Source organism: Nelumbo lutea, chromosome 1 (assembly GCF_056320005.1).
Source record: "Nelumbo lutea isolate HS-2025 chromosome 1, American lotus-T2T, whole genome shotgun sequence".
In the NCBI taxonomy this organism is placed as follows: Eukaryota; Viridiplantae; Streptophyta; class Magnoliopsida; order Proteales; family Nelumbonaceae; genus Nelumbo; species Nelumbo lutea.
Window position 1 is genome coordinate 209,635,332 of NC_142684.1, and position 16,714 is coordinate 209,652,045.

Here is a 16,714-nt window from a genome sequence, read left to right on the forward strand (position 1 = left end):
AAAACTCTTATTCTACTTTTACGTAGAAAAACTTTACACGTGGCTAACTGGAAAAAGGCGGGAAAAATGAATATACATTCCTTTCTCTTTTCATATCTTAACGAAGCAACGAGAGCTCACATTCGCGGAGCGTCCTTACCTCCCTATGTTGTTCCCTTGGACGTAGACTGGTGTAGAGAGAGACAAGTTGGTTCTGAGTGGACGTCTATTTCAGCCTTGCCGAATCGCTCGAAATCGAATCATTCCCACACGTTTTCGAAGCTAATCTATAGCTTGCTGAATGCTGACTCCGCAGTCTGCTCTGGTTCCCAACAGTGCGATCCAGATAATTGAAAGCGATGTCTTTGTTAGGGGTTTCTTTGATTCCGTGATCTTTCTTTTCTTCTTTCAGGATTTTTTTTGGGTTAGTTTTCTTATGGTTAAATATGGTGCATTTTGTTCCGGTAGTGCATTCGAAGCTTCTTTGAACACGCTAGGGAAACAGCGATGATCTTATCTGTTTTGTTCTTTCTTGATTAACCTGGATTTCCTGTATTTGTGTTTTGTTACTGAGGACGAATCTTTTTTCTTTTCCAAGATTGAGATTTGGTAGTTTTAGGAAAATTAGGGACACGCAGGTGACTTCTCTTTCAAATGTTATATTCATCCTTTTTTGGCTTGGCGGATCTGAAACTTTACCACTCTTCTTTTTCTCTTTTTCATTTTTCATGTGAAATTCCTTAAATTTCTAACAGAAAAGGAAAATTGTGTGATTTTGACTATTTCTTTTGATTGCCTGTCCTTTTATGAATTGATTTTAGGTGACCAACTGACTTTAATTCTGCTTTTTCTTTTCTGATGCTGGTATAAAATCATTTCTCGTCAATGAAAATTCTGGTGAATTAGATGAAAAACTTACTTTTATCTTCTTGAATTACTTTTCCTCCTTTGCAATCGATCAAGACCGAACAATTTGAAGACGTATTGGATTTTCAAGTAAAGCTCGCTTACTTGCCTGTGGGAAGAAAGAAAAATATCTTTCTTTCCGCTTTTCTTTCAGCTTTCAAAAATCTATATTTATATTAATTAGACTTTGAGTGGTAGTTGGAAAGTTCCTATATGTAATACCGCGCTCCATTAACACCCATGAAGCGTCATTACTCACCTCTCGCTCTCACTGAATCTAAATTTGTCTCCAGAGTCCACCGGTCTTTTTGCTTTTCGTTCTTATATATACTTATTACTTGCTAACTAAATTCAAAGTCAACATCCATCTTCAGAAGAGACAGCTAAGTACAAATCATCGTTTGCTAAATTAAATGAACTCATGATTGATAAAAAATGAAGAAAATAGAAGAATCGTCTATGAAAAAAATTCTGACAAGCCGACTTTTCACTACGTTATTCTATTTTCATGGCTGTTATTGAAGTCACCTTCGAATCAACCTCGAACCAAGTATTTTATGGTTGGAATTCGTCAGCACTTGTAATGCGCAGGGTCCACACTCTGCTCACCCTTCTATCCGAAGTAAGTAATGGTTTCGTCTCTGTTGTCCCTATTAAATTATTTCATGGTGTGTCGTTTTATTACTACCTTTTGATTCAAGTTAATCTTCTCCTTTTATCCTCTCCATTTGTGTTTTTGTTACTATTTTTTCTTGCAGAAGAGAAATGTAGTGCTGTAGCTTCCTGGACACCGCTCTCTGGTGAAAAACAATATAGTATTTTAATTTATGTTCCAGCCGTCCCTTTGACTCCAACCCATCATTATAGTTTCAAAAGCTATTTTTTTTCCTTATTTTATGTAGGGGTTTCAGGTTCCGCGTTTCTTGGTATTTATGTTGGTGGGTCATAGCAATCTTGGTTAATATAGGATAAATGGTATCATAATTTGTTTATTAGGGGATGTCTTGGTTTCTAATGTTAACCAATCTTTTGTGGTTATCTAAAAAGGGTTCTGGGCATATAATCTTGCATTTGTATTCATGGTGGGGATAGCGTGCGAAAGGGGAGTTGCCTAAATTGGAATTAGGTACTATGGTAATGCATTTTATAATGAATGACTTGGATTTTTGTCCTCCTTGAGAGATGGCTTTACCTCCTCTTGTCTTGGGTGAATTGTGGAGGTGGTTCAATTTCTTTTCTATCAACTCTCTCAATAGTTCATCCTATCCACCCTGCTTAGCTGAAGTAGTGCCTACAACACCAAACGGTGCAAGTTTTCCTATACTGAAAGAGACATTTGGACTCTTATTGTTGTTGTTGTTGTTGTTTTCTTACAGTTGGTTCTATTTTTAAAGTTAGAAAAATGATGTTTTGTGAGGACCATTGATTGCTCTTTCAACTTGAGGTTGTGGATGTCTCTTCAACTTGACCACACTTTTCTGTCCTATCTATTTGGCTGTACTTAAAATCCCCTCTCTTGAGCATTGAACTAGCCTAACTGTTAAGAAGCTTGTCAATTGTTCAATTTGACTGCAAGATCAGTGACTACTAGATACCTTTATAAATTCTGAACAGTGTCTTCTGCCTTAGTTGTTTTCTTCAATAGTTCTGAATTTTGATTGATAGACAATGAAAGCAAGAAGAGGAAAGTGTTCTGAGGTTTGTACCATGTGCTTTGATACCTTTTGATTGCTGTATTTTAATTTGTGATCAAATTTATGACTGTTCTTTCTCTAATTGAACAACTTTGCATCTATGCAGTCCTTTTGGCGATCCATTGTAATGAAGAAATGGTTAAATATTATGCCCAAGGTGCATGAATTCAGTGAAGATGAGGTTGATACTGAAACTGAAAGTGAGGATGATGGTAAGGTTTTGCACTTGACAGGGAAAAGTTAATTGAAAATTTTTAGTCTTTCTTCTAATTTCCCTATTCTTATCCAGCTTACTCTCTTAAAGATGCAAAAGAAGATATGGGTGGGGATAAGGTCCACAGAATACAGAGGAACCAACCTGTACACCTAAGTCAAGCTTCAGGCAATGGTGAACTTCTTATTTCACCACTTTTTTCATGTGTGGATGAGGCCTGCTTACCTCACTGCTTTTAAGCTTGTAAAAATACTTATCAAATCAACTCTTAAGTATTATATCAATCTCTTCCTTATACATAACTTTCTTTGTTCTACGTTTTTTTTCTTCATGTCATTCCTTGCAACACAATAATTTCAATAAAGATTGTATTGGCCAAATTATCAAAGGTGGAAAGGTGGTTTAGTTGCATCCATGGATGTTAAAACTTCTACATGCACACATGTTATTTTATTCCACTTCCTTTTATCCTTCTGTCTTAAAATATGTCAACTTATTCATCCACATCTTTTAAATGTGAACTTATTTTATTCCACATCTTTTAATTGTGCTGTTTTTTTTTTTTTTTTCATTTGATCCGTCTAGGAATACCTTCAAAAGGTTATCTGTCGAAGCATAGGAGAGGAAAGTCAGAAACTCTACGCGTTCAGTACATAAATAGGAAGGACATTAGGTTTGGCTCTATTACCATGTCATTTCTGTTTTGTTCTTTTGTTTTTTTCTTGAAAGGCATGGAGCTCTTTTTTCTGAACTTAAATTGGTGTGTTGTTTTTGCTGAGTTCATCGATTAAATATATGCTTTTGTAGGGTGATGGTAGGTACATGGAATGTTGCAGGAAAACTCCCATATGAGGATCTTAAGATAGAAGATTGGCTTTCTATGGAAGAACCAGCAGATATGTATATTCTTGGGTAATTCCTTTTCTCAAGTTAGCGAATCCTTTTAATTGCTCAAAATCTTATTAGTGCCTACATGACATAAGACAACACTGTACTGTTTAAGAAGGTGTCAAGCCTTTTCAGACATTCTTTTACTGTTGGATGGATAAATAATAAAAAATCTGTTTTTTTTTCCTTTATTTATAAGTTTTAATTGGATATGGTGCCATATAACTGTTTCATTATAGATTCCATTTATGGGGTTATTTTTATATTGGATGATCAGAATGTTGAACTTCTCATGTTTTCTTGATGTTGAACTTTAATCCTCTCTGTAGTTTTCAAGAAGTGGTGCCTCTAAATGCTGGGAATGTGCTAGGAGCAGAGGATAGCAGTCCTGTTCGAAAATGGGAGACCATCATTCGCAGAACTCTCAACAAGTATTTGCAACCTGAAACGAAATGTAAAAGTTATAGTGCTCCACCCTCTCCAGTATTGTGCAGATCCTCTACTGCTGATGTACTTCGAGATAGGATATGTGCTTCTGAAGTAGAGACAGTGATCAAGGAGCCTTTGGGGCTTGCTGATGGCACTAACCTTGAAAGCCAAAAGCTGAATGAAGTAAATAGTATAGGGATGAAATCCCACTTAAAAATAATATATGGAATAGACAATGACAATAGACTAGATTGGCCAGAACGTTCATTAGATATGACACCACAAGTTTTCTCTTCTAGCAAAGGGTTGCGAAGAGTCTTCAGCAGTTCTGCAAGAATTGGTTTTGATTGGATGGAGAAGCCTCTGGTTTTCAAAACTAAAGATTTAGAGTTCAGTGGTGGATTGAAACGAGTGCACCATAGTTCAGGAAACCTAGGATTGATATGGGTTGATCAGCAGGATCAATCTAAAGATCTTGAGTCATTTTCTGATGTTACTGACTTGTCTGAAGAGGAGGAAGATTCTTTTTTGGAAATAGGAAAGGTGCATTGTGAAAATGGAATCAACCGAGAAAGTGTGAAGGTTCGTTCCAAATATGTGCGTATTGTGAGCAAGCAGATGGTGGGAATATTTGTTTCAGTTTGGGTTCATAGAAGGTTGAGGAGGCATATAAACAACTTGAAGGTTGCTCCTGTTGGAGTTGGTCTAATGGGTTACATGGGAAACAAGGTGGCCTACTACCTTCCATACTACAAAATGCAGACATCTGTTAATGAGATCTTTTTTGTGTATTTGGGATTTCTTTTGGTGGATTTCTAATAAAAGTTTCACGGTTGGTAATGCAGGGATCTGTTTCTGTCAGCATGTCTCTTTTCCAATCACGACTATGCTTTGTTTGCTCACATCTAACATCTGGACAAAAGGAGGGGGATGAACAGAGGCGTAACTCTGATGTGTACGAGATCTTACGACGCACCAAGTTTTCTTCTGTCTTTGATATTGATCAACCATTGACTATTCCATCACATGAGTAAGTTCTTTCCTGACATTAGAATTCCCATTTTTCTGAAGCCATTATTTGATGAGCATGTGAACATGAATATCTTTGTTCAGAAGTTCTATTTCTATTTGGAGAAAATCATTTGGATTTTATTAATGTTTCCATATTTGTACTATGAACATGTCTTATGTTGTTAGAAAGTAAGAAAGAAGAAAGAAAATATGCTTATATGAAGATTATGAGGAGAACCAAGTACATCATGGGGAAATGTTTAGAACCAATCAAAAAGCCACAATTTAAGAATTTGTGCAGTGAACGGGTCCAGTTTGGTTAATAATCCATTTTCCATTCCTCTGAGGATCTTTTCTTCCTTCTAAATTGTATACATATTTTCATGTGATCATTTCCCCTTGTAAATTGTATTCGGATTTTCATGTGGTCAGAAATGTCTAATGGGTTATATAAATGGTGAACAGTCAAATTTTCTGGTTTGGAGATTTGAATTATCGCCTAAATATGCCAGATGCTGAGGTGAGAAAGCTTGTAGCTAAGAAACAATGGGGTGAGCTTATCAACAATGATCAGGTAAGACTTGCAGCATTTTGCTTTCTTATGCCAAAAACATAGCAAGGTATTGAGATCAGGGAGACTGGTCCATATCTGTCTGAGCCAAGTGCAACTTCACTGAATCATTTGAACACTTCCCATCCGAAATTGCCAGGTGCACCTGTGGTCCCTTTTTAAGCCTGTAGCTCATTGGTCTTTGGCAGGGTATATCTGTGAAACCTTGACCAAGAATAATAAAAAAAAAAAAAATTTTTGTGATATTGGAAAATCCCGGAGTGGGTATTATTGGATAATATCATCATACTTCTGAGTTTTTGGACATTCATTGGAAGATAAAGGACCCATTAGTTAATGAGGAAAAGCAGTCAAGAGATGGGTGTGCATGTACATTTGTACATGTGTACTCAAAAACTACTATTATGGAATATATTCTCAATGGAACAAAGCCATAATTATTTTTTTGTCATATTATAACATCCTTGATTAATGTTCTCAGTCTTTTCTAATCAGCGGGGCCCTTTGATTCCTTGTCTAATCTCTCTATGTATTCATCATTGAGAGATGCATTTTAATTGTAAAGAAGATTTTGATAAAATTATGTTGGATGTGGCAGCTGGTTAAAGAACTTCGCACTGGTCATGTTTTTGATGGATGGAAGGAAGGAGTGATAGACTTCCCACCCACTTACAAGTATGAAGTCAACTCAGATAGATATGTTGGAGAAAACCCAAAGGAAGGAGAGAAGAAGAGATCCCCTGCATGGTAAGGGCAGGTTGTGTTTTTTTTTTTTTGGTTGAAAGATAAAGCACTTTTAATTTGTACAGGGGGCCATTACATGGTGTAATGATAAAATCTCAAGTTGCATGAGGAAAACATGTTTGAGTCTGTGAGTGGCCACTTTGTGCAAAAAAAAAAAAAGAAAAAAAAAAGAAAAAAAAGGTTAGGACTGTGTATTCAGTCTACCCCTCCCAAGACCCCAGATAGCTTGGGCCAACATTGGGTATTGGCCTTTAAGCACCTTTAATCAACACATTTAGTAGTTAGATGTATTGGGAAAATAATGTAGCTACTAGCTAGTAGAGAAGAGAACATGGATACCTGACTCTGTTATGCATAATGCTGGTTGCTTATTGTTGTTAGTTTGTTTCTTTAGATCCTTGAAATAGAGGGTGACAATCTGCTGGCTAAAAATTATAATATTCAGAGTTCTAACTGCCTGAGATATCAATCTCTAACAGGGACATTGCATTTGTAGCATTCTAGTTTTTAGCCTGTTAGATATCAATCTCTAACAGGTCAATTAGGGAAGCTCCCTAGTTGGTTTTCTTTTTCCATGCAGAGGAATCTTGTGATCAGTTTAAATTGTCCATTGTACAGGAATTCTCAGAATTGATCAGATGATTAGTTTTATACTATATAATCCTTCCTGTATTGAGCTATCCCAAGTGACAGGATCCTTCATTTTTATTCCTTTAAATTTTAATTTAGAAAGGGTATAGTGTGGTTATATTACACGGATCTAAGAAGATTGCCACTAAAGTTTTTGGTGGTATACAATTATACATTAGAACAACATAATGCTTCTCACGACTAGAAATATAGCTACTTTATTGTATATAGTCTAAAAAAAAAAAAAGAGGAAAGGATCACTTACCTAAGTTCCTTTCTAATCAGCATTCAAGAATGAACCATGATGATGATTATGGATGACCATTTTCAGCCCAGCCCGGCCCAACACATAAAGCCCGTCCAGCCCCACAAATTTCAGGGGCTGGGCACACACACACACACACACACACACACACACACACACACACACACACACACACACACACACATATATATATATATATATATCTGTGTGTGTGTGCGTGTGTTATTTAAACATAATTTTTACATACGTATATATGTTATATTTTATATTTATATATAAATATATACAGTATGACCATAGTTGTCAAGGCGACAATGCACCCATGGAGGCTCGCCTCGCCCAGTTGCCAAGGAGTTTTGTGCACTATGTTATAAAATACTTTTATATTTTTTATTTTTTGACATTATAATTATAAAAATAGGCATTATTAAACTAGAATACTCATTTTATGTGTTTATGTACTAATTTCTTTTTATCATTTTCTTATTTGTTAGGGTTTAATCAACACAAGCATTGCTAATTGCTGTATTGAACCCATGGCTCAAAGTATCGATACACCTCTATGTATCGGCAGAGGTGTATCAGTACTTATAACAATACTCCCCCTATTTTTTTTATTTCTTTGGTTTTCAATTTCATTTATATATATATATATATATATATTATTTTAAAAAATGGGTTCCCGAAAAAACCTGTAAACATGTGTATTGGGGTGCCAAAGATACAATACAATACACCCAATATGGAGTGTATCGTATTGAAGTTTTGATCCTTGATTGAATCCTCAAAGATTTCAGAACCTGAACCAATTAGCAAGGGATAAACTTAAAATTTTGTCTAATCAATACATTTTCTTCTTACAGATCTTCTTCTTCCACATTTTCTTTTCTTCTTTTCCTATAACAAAAGTAGGGGTTCAGCCCCTATATTTTTTTAATTTTCTTTCCTTTGTTCCTTTTCTTCTCATAAAATGTTGATTTCCTAAACTTAAAACATGAAAATTATACTTCTATTATGAAAATTATGGATAATTATTAAGGAAAGATGGTTATGGAACCTAGGCGACAAGGCACCCCCCTGTCACCTAGCCTTGCCTTGGCACCTTAAAAACTATGAGTATGACACCTACAATACATATTATATATAATATTTTATATTATATAATGTATAAAATGAATTTTATACACATATTACATTATATAATATAAAGTATTATATATATGTAATACTTTACACATAAAAGTTTTAGGCCTGGAATCAGGCCAAGACCCAGGCTAATGTTTCAGTCCCAGAACCTGGGCCAAGCTGGGCTTGGCCTGACCTTCCTCAAAGATAGCTTCCTTGGATGAGTTTCATCTCTCAAAGTACCAACCGAAAAAGACTGCAAAAGGTAACTTTTTGGGAGAATTTCTCCCTCTAGTATTTTCAATTTCCAGCCCAAAAGGCCCCCAAAAAGGCTTCAGGGAAAAGGCCTTAAATGGATTTGGTGAACTTATAACATAGAGAAGGGTGGTTGGCTTTTTAAAATTCCTCTGAGCATAAGGTGCAAAAAAAGTTGGACAATGTCTGGTCCAGTTTTAACAATTGTCCAAAGAGTCTGTTGAAACCAATGTTTAGAAAACTGGACTGGACCAACTGGTCGGACGGGTTGAATGACGACTAGGGGCCTTGGATGGGTCGGTCACACACCCAATAACCGTATTTGCTAAAAAACTGGCTGACCTACCGGTTTAACCAAAAAACCAGTGAACCAGTGCTGGTTTCATGAAATCGCCCAGGCCATTAAATACTTGAAATTTTAAAATGAGTTTGAAAAGAGTTGAATCCATGACCTCTTATTTCCATATATTGCTTAATTATCACTAGTCCACCTCTTTACTTGTGCTATTTAATGACTCTTTATTGTATATATTACTTTATTACACACGTATTTTAAAGAAAATGTAAATTATAAGACTTGAACCTGGGTCATTTGCTTTAAAAGTTAAGAACTTGCCACCCATCCACCATATTTAAGTATATTAAAAGTTGTAAAATATATTATATATAGTAATAGTATTATATAACCCATAGTATATATACATATATGCCACAACATCATGGTTTGGCCCTGGTTGAACCTCTGACCCATGAACCTCTCCCTTACATTGGTTTAAACCAGGAAGGAAATCTTAGAAGGAAATGGAATTCCAAAATCTACTCATGGACCTGTCACCATAGTTTGAATTTTATGGAAAAGATTGGACTTTAAAAGGTTCCCACTCTCTGGCTCCTAGACTTTTTAGTAATAGTTCTTGAGCTTCTATCTCTTAGTTGTTCTAATTGCATTTGAAACTCAGATTCCATGTGATGTCATGTGGAACTTAAGAATCTTATTGAGATCCATCACCTACCCTTTATTTTATCCCTTCAATGAAGATCAAGTACAAGGAAAAATGGAAAATTTTATGAAGGCAACCATTAGGCCAGCTATGTTGCAAAGAGTTGAGTGTTGGGAAACTAAGAAACATGTCCATTAAAAAGAGTATAACAGATGTGAATTTTGAGATGGATGAGTGGGAATACCAGAAAGGATAGGAAAAAAAATGAACTTATTTGAAATAACCTAGAAGCAGCTCCAGTTGGTGATAGAATGAGGAAAATTAAAGTAGGATGGTCTGCTCATGTGCAGAGAAGATCATCTACAACACTGGTAAGAAGAAGTGTCTATTACAAGTTCAACGATCTAGAAGATCTAGGGGCAGAGCAAAAGGACATGGAACTATTAAAAAATGATTTAAGGGCCCATAATTTAACAATAGATATGACACTAAACTGGGTAGAATGACAGAACAAAATGGTGGTTTTGGGCATTGCCAAGCATTTTATAATCTAAAATTTGTCCTGTGAATGGAGGGTGGCAAGAGGAATATCTAAGGGCCTTTTGGGCCCCTGAACATTTAGCTTTTATGGAAAATTCCTAAGTTGCTTGAACTTGATCAGTAAATTACTTGACTAGCAAAGCCTGCTCCCTGCAATTACATCCTAATCTCTCAAGAACAAATTTTCCCAACCAATGCAATAGTGTTATTGTTGGCTCTCATTAACATTTTTTGCACTTAAGTAAATTTCTTTTATTAGTATAGTAATCCATTCTCCTTATAAATATATGTTGTGAATTTGCCACAAGAGTAAATGAATAGCATGATCTGTAATTTTCTCCCATCATGTCTCTTTAGATTCTAAAATTCTATCTACTTGCTTCTTGCTTCACCTCTTATGGTGGATAATTAGGATTTAATGTATAAATTTTCAAGAAACAAAAAAAAAAGAGGGCTTACCCCCTTCATTTTATCACCTGTTGAGGCTACTCCAAGATTCCAATGATGTACTCATTTGTAATTTGCAAACCATTCATATCAACATTCCCATTTATGAGAAAAAGAATGATAGAGAATGCTGTATGACCTGCATATACAATAATACTTAAGGAAAATTTCATAAGATAGTTATAAGATCAGTATTGTTATATGGGACAGTGTGCTGGGAAATCAATAAGCAAAACATTTAAAAAGTGAGTTTGGCTGAGATGAGGATATTGTAATGGTTGAGTGGCAAGAGTAGAAGGGACCAGACCAGAAATGTAAGGATTAAAGAGGATATTGCAATGGATGGTTGGGTTGTGCATAAACAACCAATGACTGTAATATCACAAGAGTGACTTGGTACAAGTAGAAAGCTCCAAAAGAGCAAGGGGGCAACCAAAGAAATTGTCATCTGAAGTGGTAAGAAATTATCTAAAGACTTGCAAAAACATGGCTTTTGATGGAGCATAATTGTTAGACAGGATTCATGCGCTGATCTCTGATAGATGGGATTAAGCCTGAATTGAGTTGAATTGCAGGTCTAGTGGAATTTAATTGAAAGGAGAAGCCAAATATTGATCTTTGATGCAGAATTTTTCGATGTTGGACCCATGTCATGAAGGGTTCCTTTCCTTGTGTGTCATACTACTGAAACTCTTGTATTTTGATTTCCTATTATTATAGAGTACATATAAAAAATGATGATTGTATTGTTTCCTTTTTCTTTCTTTCTTTTGGCTGGGTATGGTTAGGGAATTTGTTTTTTTTTTCCATGTATGTGGGACATACTTTTTTGCCATCCTGTAGGTGTGATCGCATTCTATGGTTAGGGAAAGGCATCAAACAGCTTTCGTACAAGCGGGCTGAAATAAGACTCTCAGATCATCGTCCTGTTAGCTCAATCTTCTTGGTTGAAGTTGAAGTATTTAACCATTGGAAACTCAAGAGGGCTCTAAATTTTACTAATGCTGCAGTACATCCTGAAATTTTTGTTGAGGAGGAGGTGGACTGGGAAGGTCAAAGATATTAGGTAATCAAAATTCATCATTGCAATATCTATACTTTTGTACTCATTTGCACTTTTCTTTTAGTTATCTTGTTGGAAATGACATTCCTGGTGGCAATACCAAAATTTTGCCATATCATTTTATTAGATGGTTGGCCAAAAAAAAAAAGATGGTTAAGTTATGATTAACTTTCTGAAAATAAAATCTATAGTTCAATTGGTTGACTTGACCTAAGTTACCAACTTACATGGAGATAGGGGGGAGGGGTATAAGAAGAGAAAAAGGGGAAAAACTGTCAAGCAAAGATTCAATTAGAATAATGGTTTTAGGAATCTTGATCTTGAGTTTACTTCATTGCTGGTCTTATCCCAGCTTTTTCATGACAAAACAAACCATTTAATGCAGGCTAAGTTGCTACAGGAAGAAAATCTAGGAATTACTTAAGGAAAGAGGCACAAAATGATGAAATGAAGAAGGAAAGAAGAGAAAGGAGCTTTAAATATCATTTATATAGCATGACTATAATAGTTGGTTGGGTATTTTTTTCTTTATTGGTAACAGTAAAAATTTTATTGATTATGATGTAAAGAATGATAGGCACAAAGGAGGGCATACCAAACTAGATTTGTATTTTGCACTTCATCTTGTCCATTTAGGTTATGCTTAGATTTATGTCATTACCTCAAATATAGAAGTACTTCCATATTTGCTGAAATAAATAATTCTGCTGATTGATAATTGGCTATAGTAGCATTCAGGGACCAAGAAGGCATAACGATACTAATACCAATATTAATATTAACACTTAGTATTCTTATTGGAGTGGCTATCAATTTGCTATGGTTATGATGTAGAAAACTGTAAACTTGTCCTTCTATAACTTGAAAATAAAAGTGATTAAATTTTAGTATGCATTAATCCGTTGTGCAGGGTGAACTCAAGGAATGCTATTAGAAGTCCTGATGACATGGGAGGAAAATCTTCTTGTCTAGTTTTTTGAAAACTTAACTAGATTTCCTGCATGCTATTTTCTGATGCAGCTGCAAGACACAGTAATCATGAATCTATGCAAGAAAGCATTACATGACAAATACATTTTAAATACTAGCGGGAGTGGTTCAAGTAATGCCAGAGAGTTCTGATTTAGTTAGTATGGAGTATTTCAGACCTTTAGGTAAAGGAATCGGGGTTTTGTTCCTAAGATGTGAAAATGTAGAGAAAAACAATCTCTCCTCTGTAAAGCCATTTGATTATGTTTGTAGTTGATGATATTCCATTTTAGTTAGGTGAATGTATTGTTTTAGGTTGTATAATTATGATGATTGTACATTCAATGTGGGTGTTTTGGAAGAAGAAAGAGGTGAGCTTTTAAGAATTCAAGGTGTATTATTACCATTCCTTGATGGCAGATGGTTCCCCTGACGCCAATGACATGGATTTGCTTTTATTCTTTCTGATGCATTTTTAGTTGTGCGCCCGTAACAAAATAAGAGAAGATAGACCAAGGGGTGTTGGACAACATGGTTGGTTTTGCTTTTGAAAATAAAATCAACTGCCACAACAGCAAAAAAGTTGAACACCCCTTAAGGTGGTTTGGTTGCATGCATGGAAGACCATCCACAGCACTTGTAAAGAGTGACCTGTTATAAATTGGGGGGCTAGAAAAGAACTAAAAGGACATGAGTTGAATAGTAAGAACTGGGTCTAAAGTGAAAATGTACTGAACAACAGAATGGTGAAATAAGATTCATCATTCATGTAGCTAGCCACATACAGGTAGGACAGCTTAGATAGCTAGATGATATGAAGATTTCTTTTTAGTTGTATACGATGAGTCCATGAGTTTCTGTTACTCTTATATCCATGGAGAAGGAATTACTGCTGCATTTCAAAACTCAGAAATACCCAACAAAGATGCACTTAAGAATTATCCCTAAGTGCATGTATTATGCGATCAAATTCATCTTGACGGTTGGGTTTGGCGAGTATAGATAGAACTCACTTTGACCCAACCCATCTTGACCCGCGTGACCCAACCCATTATGGAGGTTGGGTGGGTTAAATGGGTTGGGGTTGTTGAGTTGGGCCTAGTTGTTTTTATTCTTATTTTAAGTTATTTAGTTAGGAAGTTGTTGGGCTTTAGGCCCATTAGTTTATGTTTTTAAGTTGTGACTGTTCAGCTATTCTAGTAGCCGCCCTAGTAAGGGCATCCTTGTAATATATCATCCTTTAAGTTAAGTGTGAATTATAATGAGGGGTTGGCGGCTTAGGTTAATCTAAGAATCCTGGTTGATTTCCTACTCTTTTCTTCTCTACTGCTGAAATCTTCATCTTCATCTTCTTTCCCTTCACAAGTAATTCAACTAAATATGCAATCAGTGATTTCTACTTGGTATCAGAACAGGTCAAAGGTTCCTTGAGTTGTTTTCTCATGCAACCCTAAATCGGCCGACTGCATAGTGATTTAAGAGGTTGATCAAAAATCTCAGGTAAGCCCAGTTTTTGGATTTTTTGGTGGATCTGTTTGCCCTGTAACTGGTCTAGGGTTTCTCATTAAAATCAGCTACTTTAAGTTGTTGAGCTAGTTAGGAAGTTGTTGGGCTTTAGGCTCATTAGTTTATGTATTTAAGTTATGACTGTTCAGCTACTTTAGTAGCCGCCTTACTAAGGGCATCCTTGTAATATATCATCCTTTAAGTTAAGTATGAATTATAACGAGGGGCTGGTGGATAGGGTTAATCTAAGAATCCTGGTTGACTTCCTACTCTTTTCTTCTCTACTGCTGAAATCTTCATCTTCTTCTTTCCCTTCACAAGGAATTCAACTAAATCTACAATCAGTGATTTTTACTTGGTATCAGAGCAGGCCAAAGGTTCATTGAGTTGTTTTCTCATGCAGCCCTAGATCGGCCAACTGCATGGTGATTTAAGAGGTTGATCAAAGATCTCAGGTAAGCCCAGTTTTTGGATTTTTTAGTGGACCTGTTTGCCCTGTAGTTGGTCTAGGGTTTTTCATTAAATTCAGGAAAAATTGAAGAAAGGGGAAGATTCTTGTTTTTGTTGGACTCTTTAATTTTGACTTAGGAAGTGGTGCCTTAATTTTTTAGGGTTCCTTGGAGTTTTCTATGGGGGCGGTTCAAGTCTTGCCTGATTTGGAGGCTTCTAGAGAGAGTGGTTGCCTCTTCGCTATCTTCTCCCATCCGTAGAAAAGGAATCTTTTGTGGGAAGACAATTTAGGACACCATAAAGGTGTTGTTGGTTCCAGAAGTGTTTCGTTTGATCTTCTTGCATATTTCAATTATTTTCTTTACACTTTTTGAGAAGCATGGAGGGTCACAAAGTTGAAAATAAGCCCGGGAGTGAAATGAAACCAGTGAGAGGAGGTGTCGGAAACCTTTTCGGGACTGGGGCCATTAGTACAATTATGTTGGATGGTGCAAATTACTTTAGAATGGTCACAATATGCAAAGGTGGCCATTGGTGCTCATGGAAAATTAGGGTATATCACTGGTGAATAGTGAAACCCAAAATTAGCAATTCCCGGTGGGTACCGGAGAATTATATGGTGATGACTTGGTTGTGTAACTCCATGTTGCCCCATATAAGTAAATTTTTTATGGGCAAATACAACTAAGGAAATATGGGATGGGGTTGTAGAAATCTATTCACAGAAGGAGAATGTTACTAAGGCTTATCATTTGATAAATCAAATTATTTCTACAAGGCAGGGAGATAAACCTGTTGCAGCTTATTTTTCAGCCCTTAAAACCCTATGGCAGGAGATTGACCATTTAGTAACATTTGCTTGGGAAACCACTAAGGATGCAACTACCTATCAGAAACATCTAGAGAAGTATAGGGTGTTTGAATTTCTTGCTGGCCTTAATCATGAGTATGATATTGCAAGACAACATCTTCTTTCCAGGGACAGTGTTACCCTCTCTCAGGCATATGCCTTTCTGTTAGGGGAGGAGAGCAGGAGAGATGTGATGATGAAAAATCCTGTTTTTTATCAATCTGCCATGGTGAGTACTGTGAAACTTAAACAAAGTGGAGATCGGGGTGGCAGTGAAATTAAGAAGGAAGATAAAAGAGATTTGATCTGTGACTACTGTAAGAAGCCTAAACACACAAGAGATACTTGTTGGAAGCTTCACCCACATCTTGTGCTGAATAGACTGAAAAATAAGAAGGGAAATGCTCACATGGCAGTTACTGGTGACATTCCGGCCCCTCCTACTACAGCTGCTCTAGAGTCTGTTGTAGTTACTGTAGTAAGGGTTGAACTTGAGAGGTATGGGCAACTTCTGAACCAACGGGATACAGCTAGTTCCAATTTGGCAGCAAGCGGACAACAAGGTACAGGTGGTACTGATGGAGTCCACTCTACTTCCTTTGCTCACACAGGTAGTTCACATGTCACTACAAATTATGTTTCTACTTCAGGTAAGGAGGGAATTCCTTGGATTATAGATTCTAGAGCCTCAGAGCACATGACCCATAACTCTACTATTTTTTTCCTCTTACCAACTCTGTTCTGACAGAGATAGGGTCTCTACAGCTGATGGATTCCATCTTTCCATTGTTGGGAAGGGATTTGTCAAGATTAATGATTCTATTTCCCTTCCCTCTGTCTTTCATGTTCCCAAATTGAGCATCAATTTGTTATCTGTTAGTAGTTTGATTAAGAACTTGAACTGCTCAGTTTTCTCATACTTATTGTATTTTTCAGAATTTGGATTCAAAGAGGATGATTGGGAGTGGTCGTGAAGTGAATGGAATCTACCTCCTGGATGTGCTTCCTCCTCAACAGTCATCATGTCAGCAGGGATAGTGAGTCAGGGTCTGTGGGTCAAATTATGCTTTGGCATAATCGTTTGGGCCATTTACCTTTTTTTTCTTTGAGTCTTTTGTTTCTAAAACTTTTTGATTTTGTTAGTTTGTCAAGTCTGGAGTGTGAAGGTTGTCAACTTGGAAAGCATTGTAGACATTCATTTAAACCTAATAATAAAATGTATTCTTCTTCTGGTGTA

General features: G+C 36.2%; 1 protein-coding gene across 14 annotated transcripts; it reads left to right on the plus strand.

Annotated features, from left to right (window-relative positions):
• Positions 1 to 99: 99 nt before the first annotated feature.
• On the plus strand, positions 100 to 16,714 carry LOC148880730 (type I inositol polyphosphate 5-phosphatase 2-like). Of its 14 annotated transcripts, none has more exons than XM_088962737.1 (13): positions 100 to 403; positions 1,410 to 1,507; positions 2,515 to 2,583; positions 2,686 to 2,791; positions 2,869 to 2,967; positions 3,379 to 3,466; positions 3,601 to 3,705; positions 4,011 to 4,839; positions 4,956 to 5,140; positions 5,587 to 5,695; positions 6,291 to 6,439; positions 11,483 to 11,705; positions 12,613 to 13,057. In XM_088962737.1, the coding sequence occupies exons 3-12, from the start codon at positions 2,554 to 2,556 to the stop codon at positions 11,703 to 11,705; spliced, it is 1,923 nt and encodes a 640-aa protein (XP_088818863.1). In that variant the 5' UTR covers positions 100 to 403; positions 1,410 to 1,507; positions 2,515 to 2,553; the 3' UTR covers positions 12,613 to 13,057. The 14 variants fall into 14 exon arrangements, 13 of the variants coding, with proteins under 13 accessions (XP_088818863.1, XP_088818862.1, XP_088818858.1 ...); XM_088962736.1 differs by having other exon boundaries at positions 103 to 403; positions 2,500 to 2,583; XM_088962732.1 differs by lacking the exon at positions 2,515 to 2,583 and having other exon boundaries at positions 103 to 403.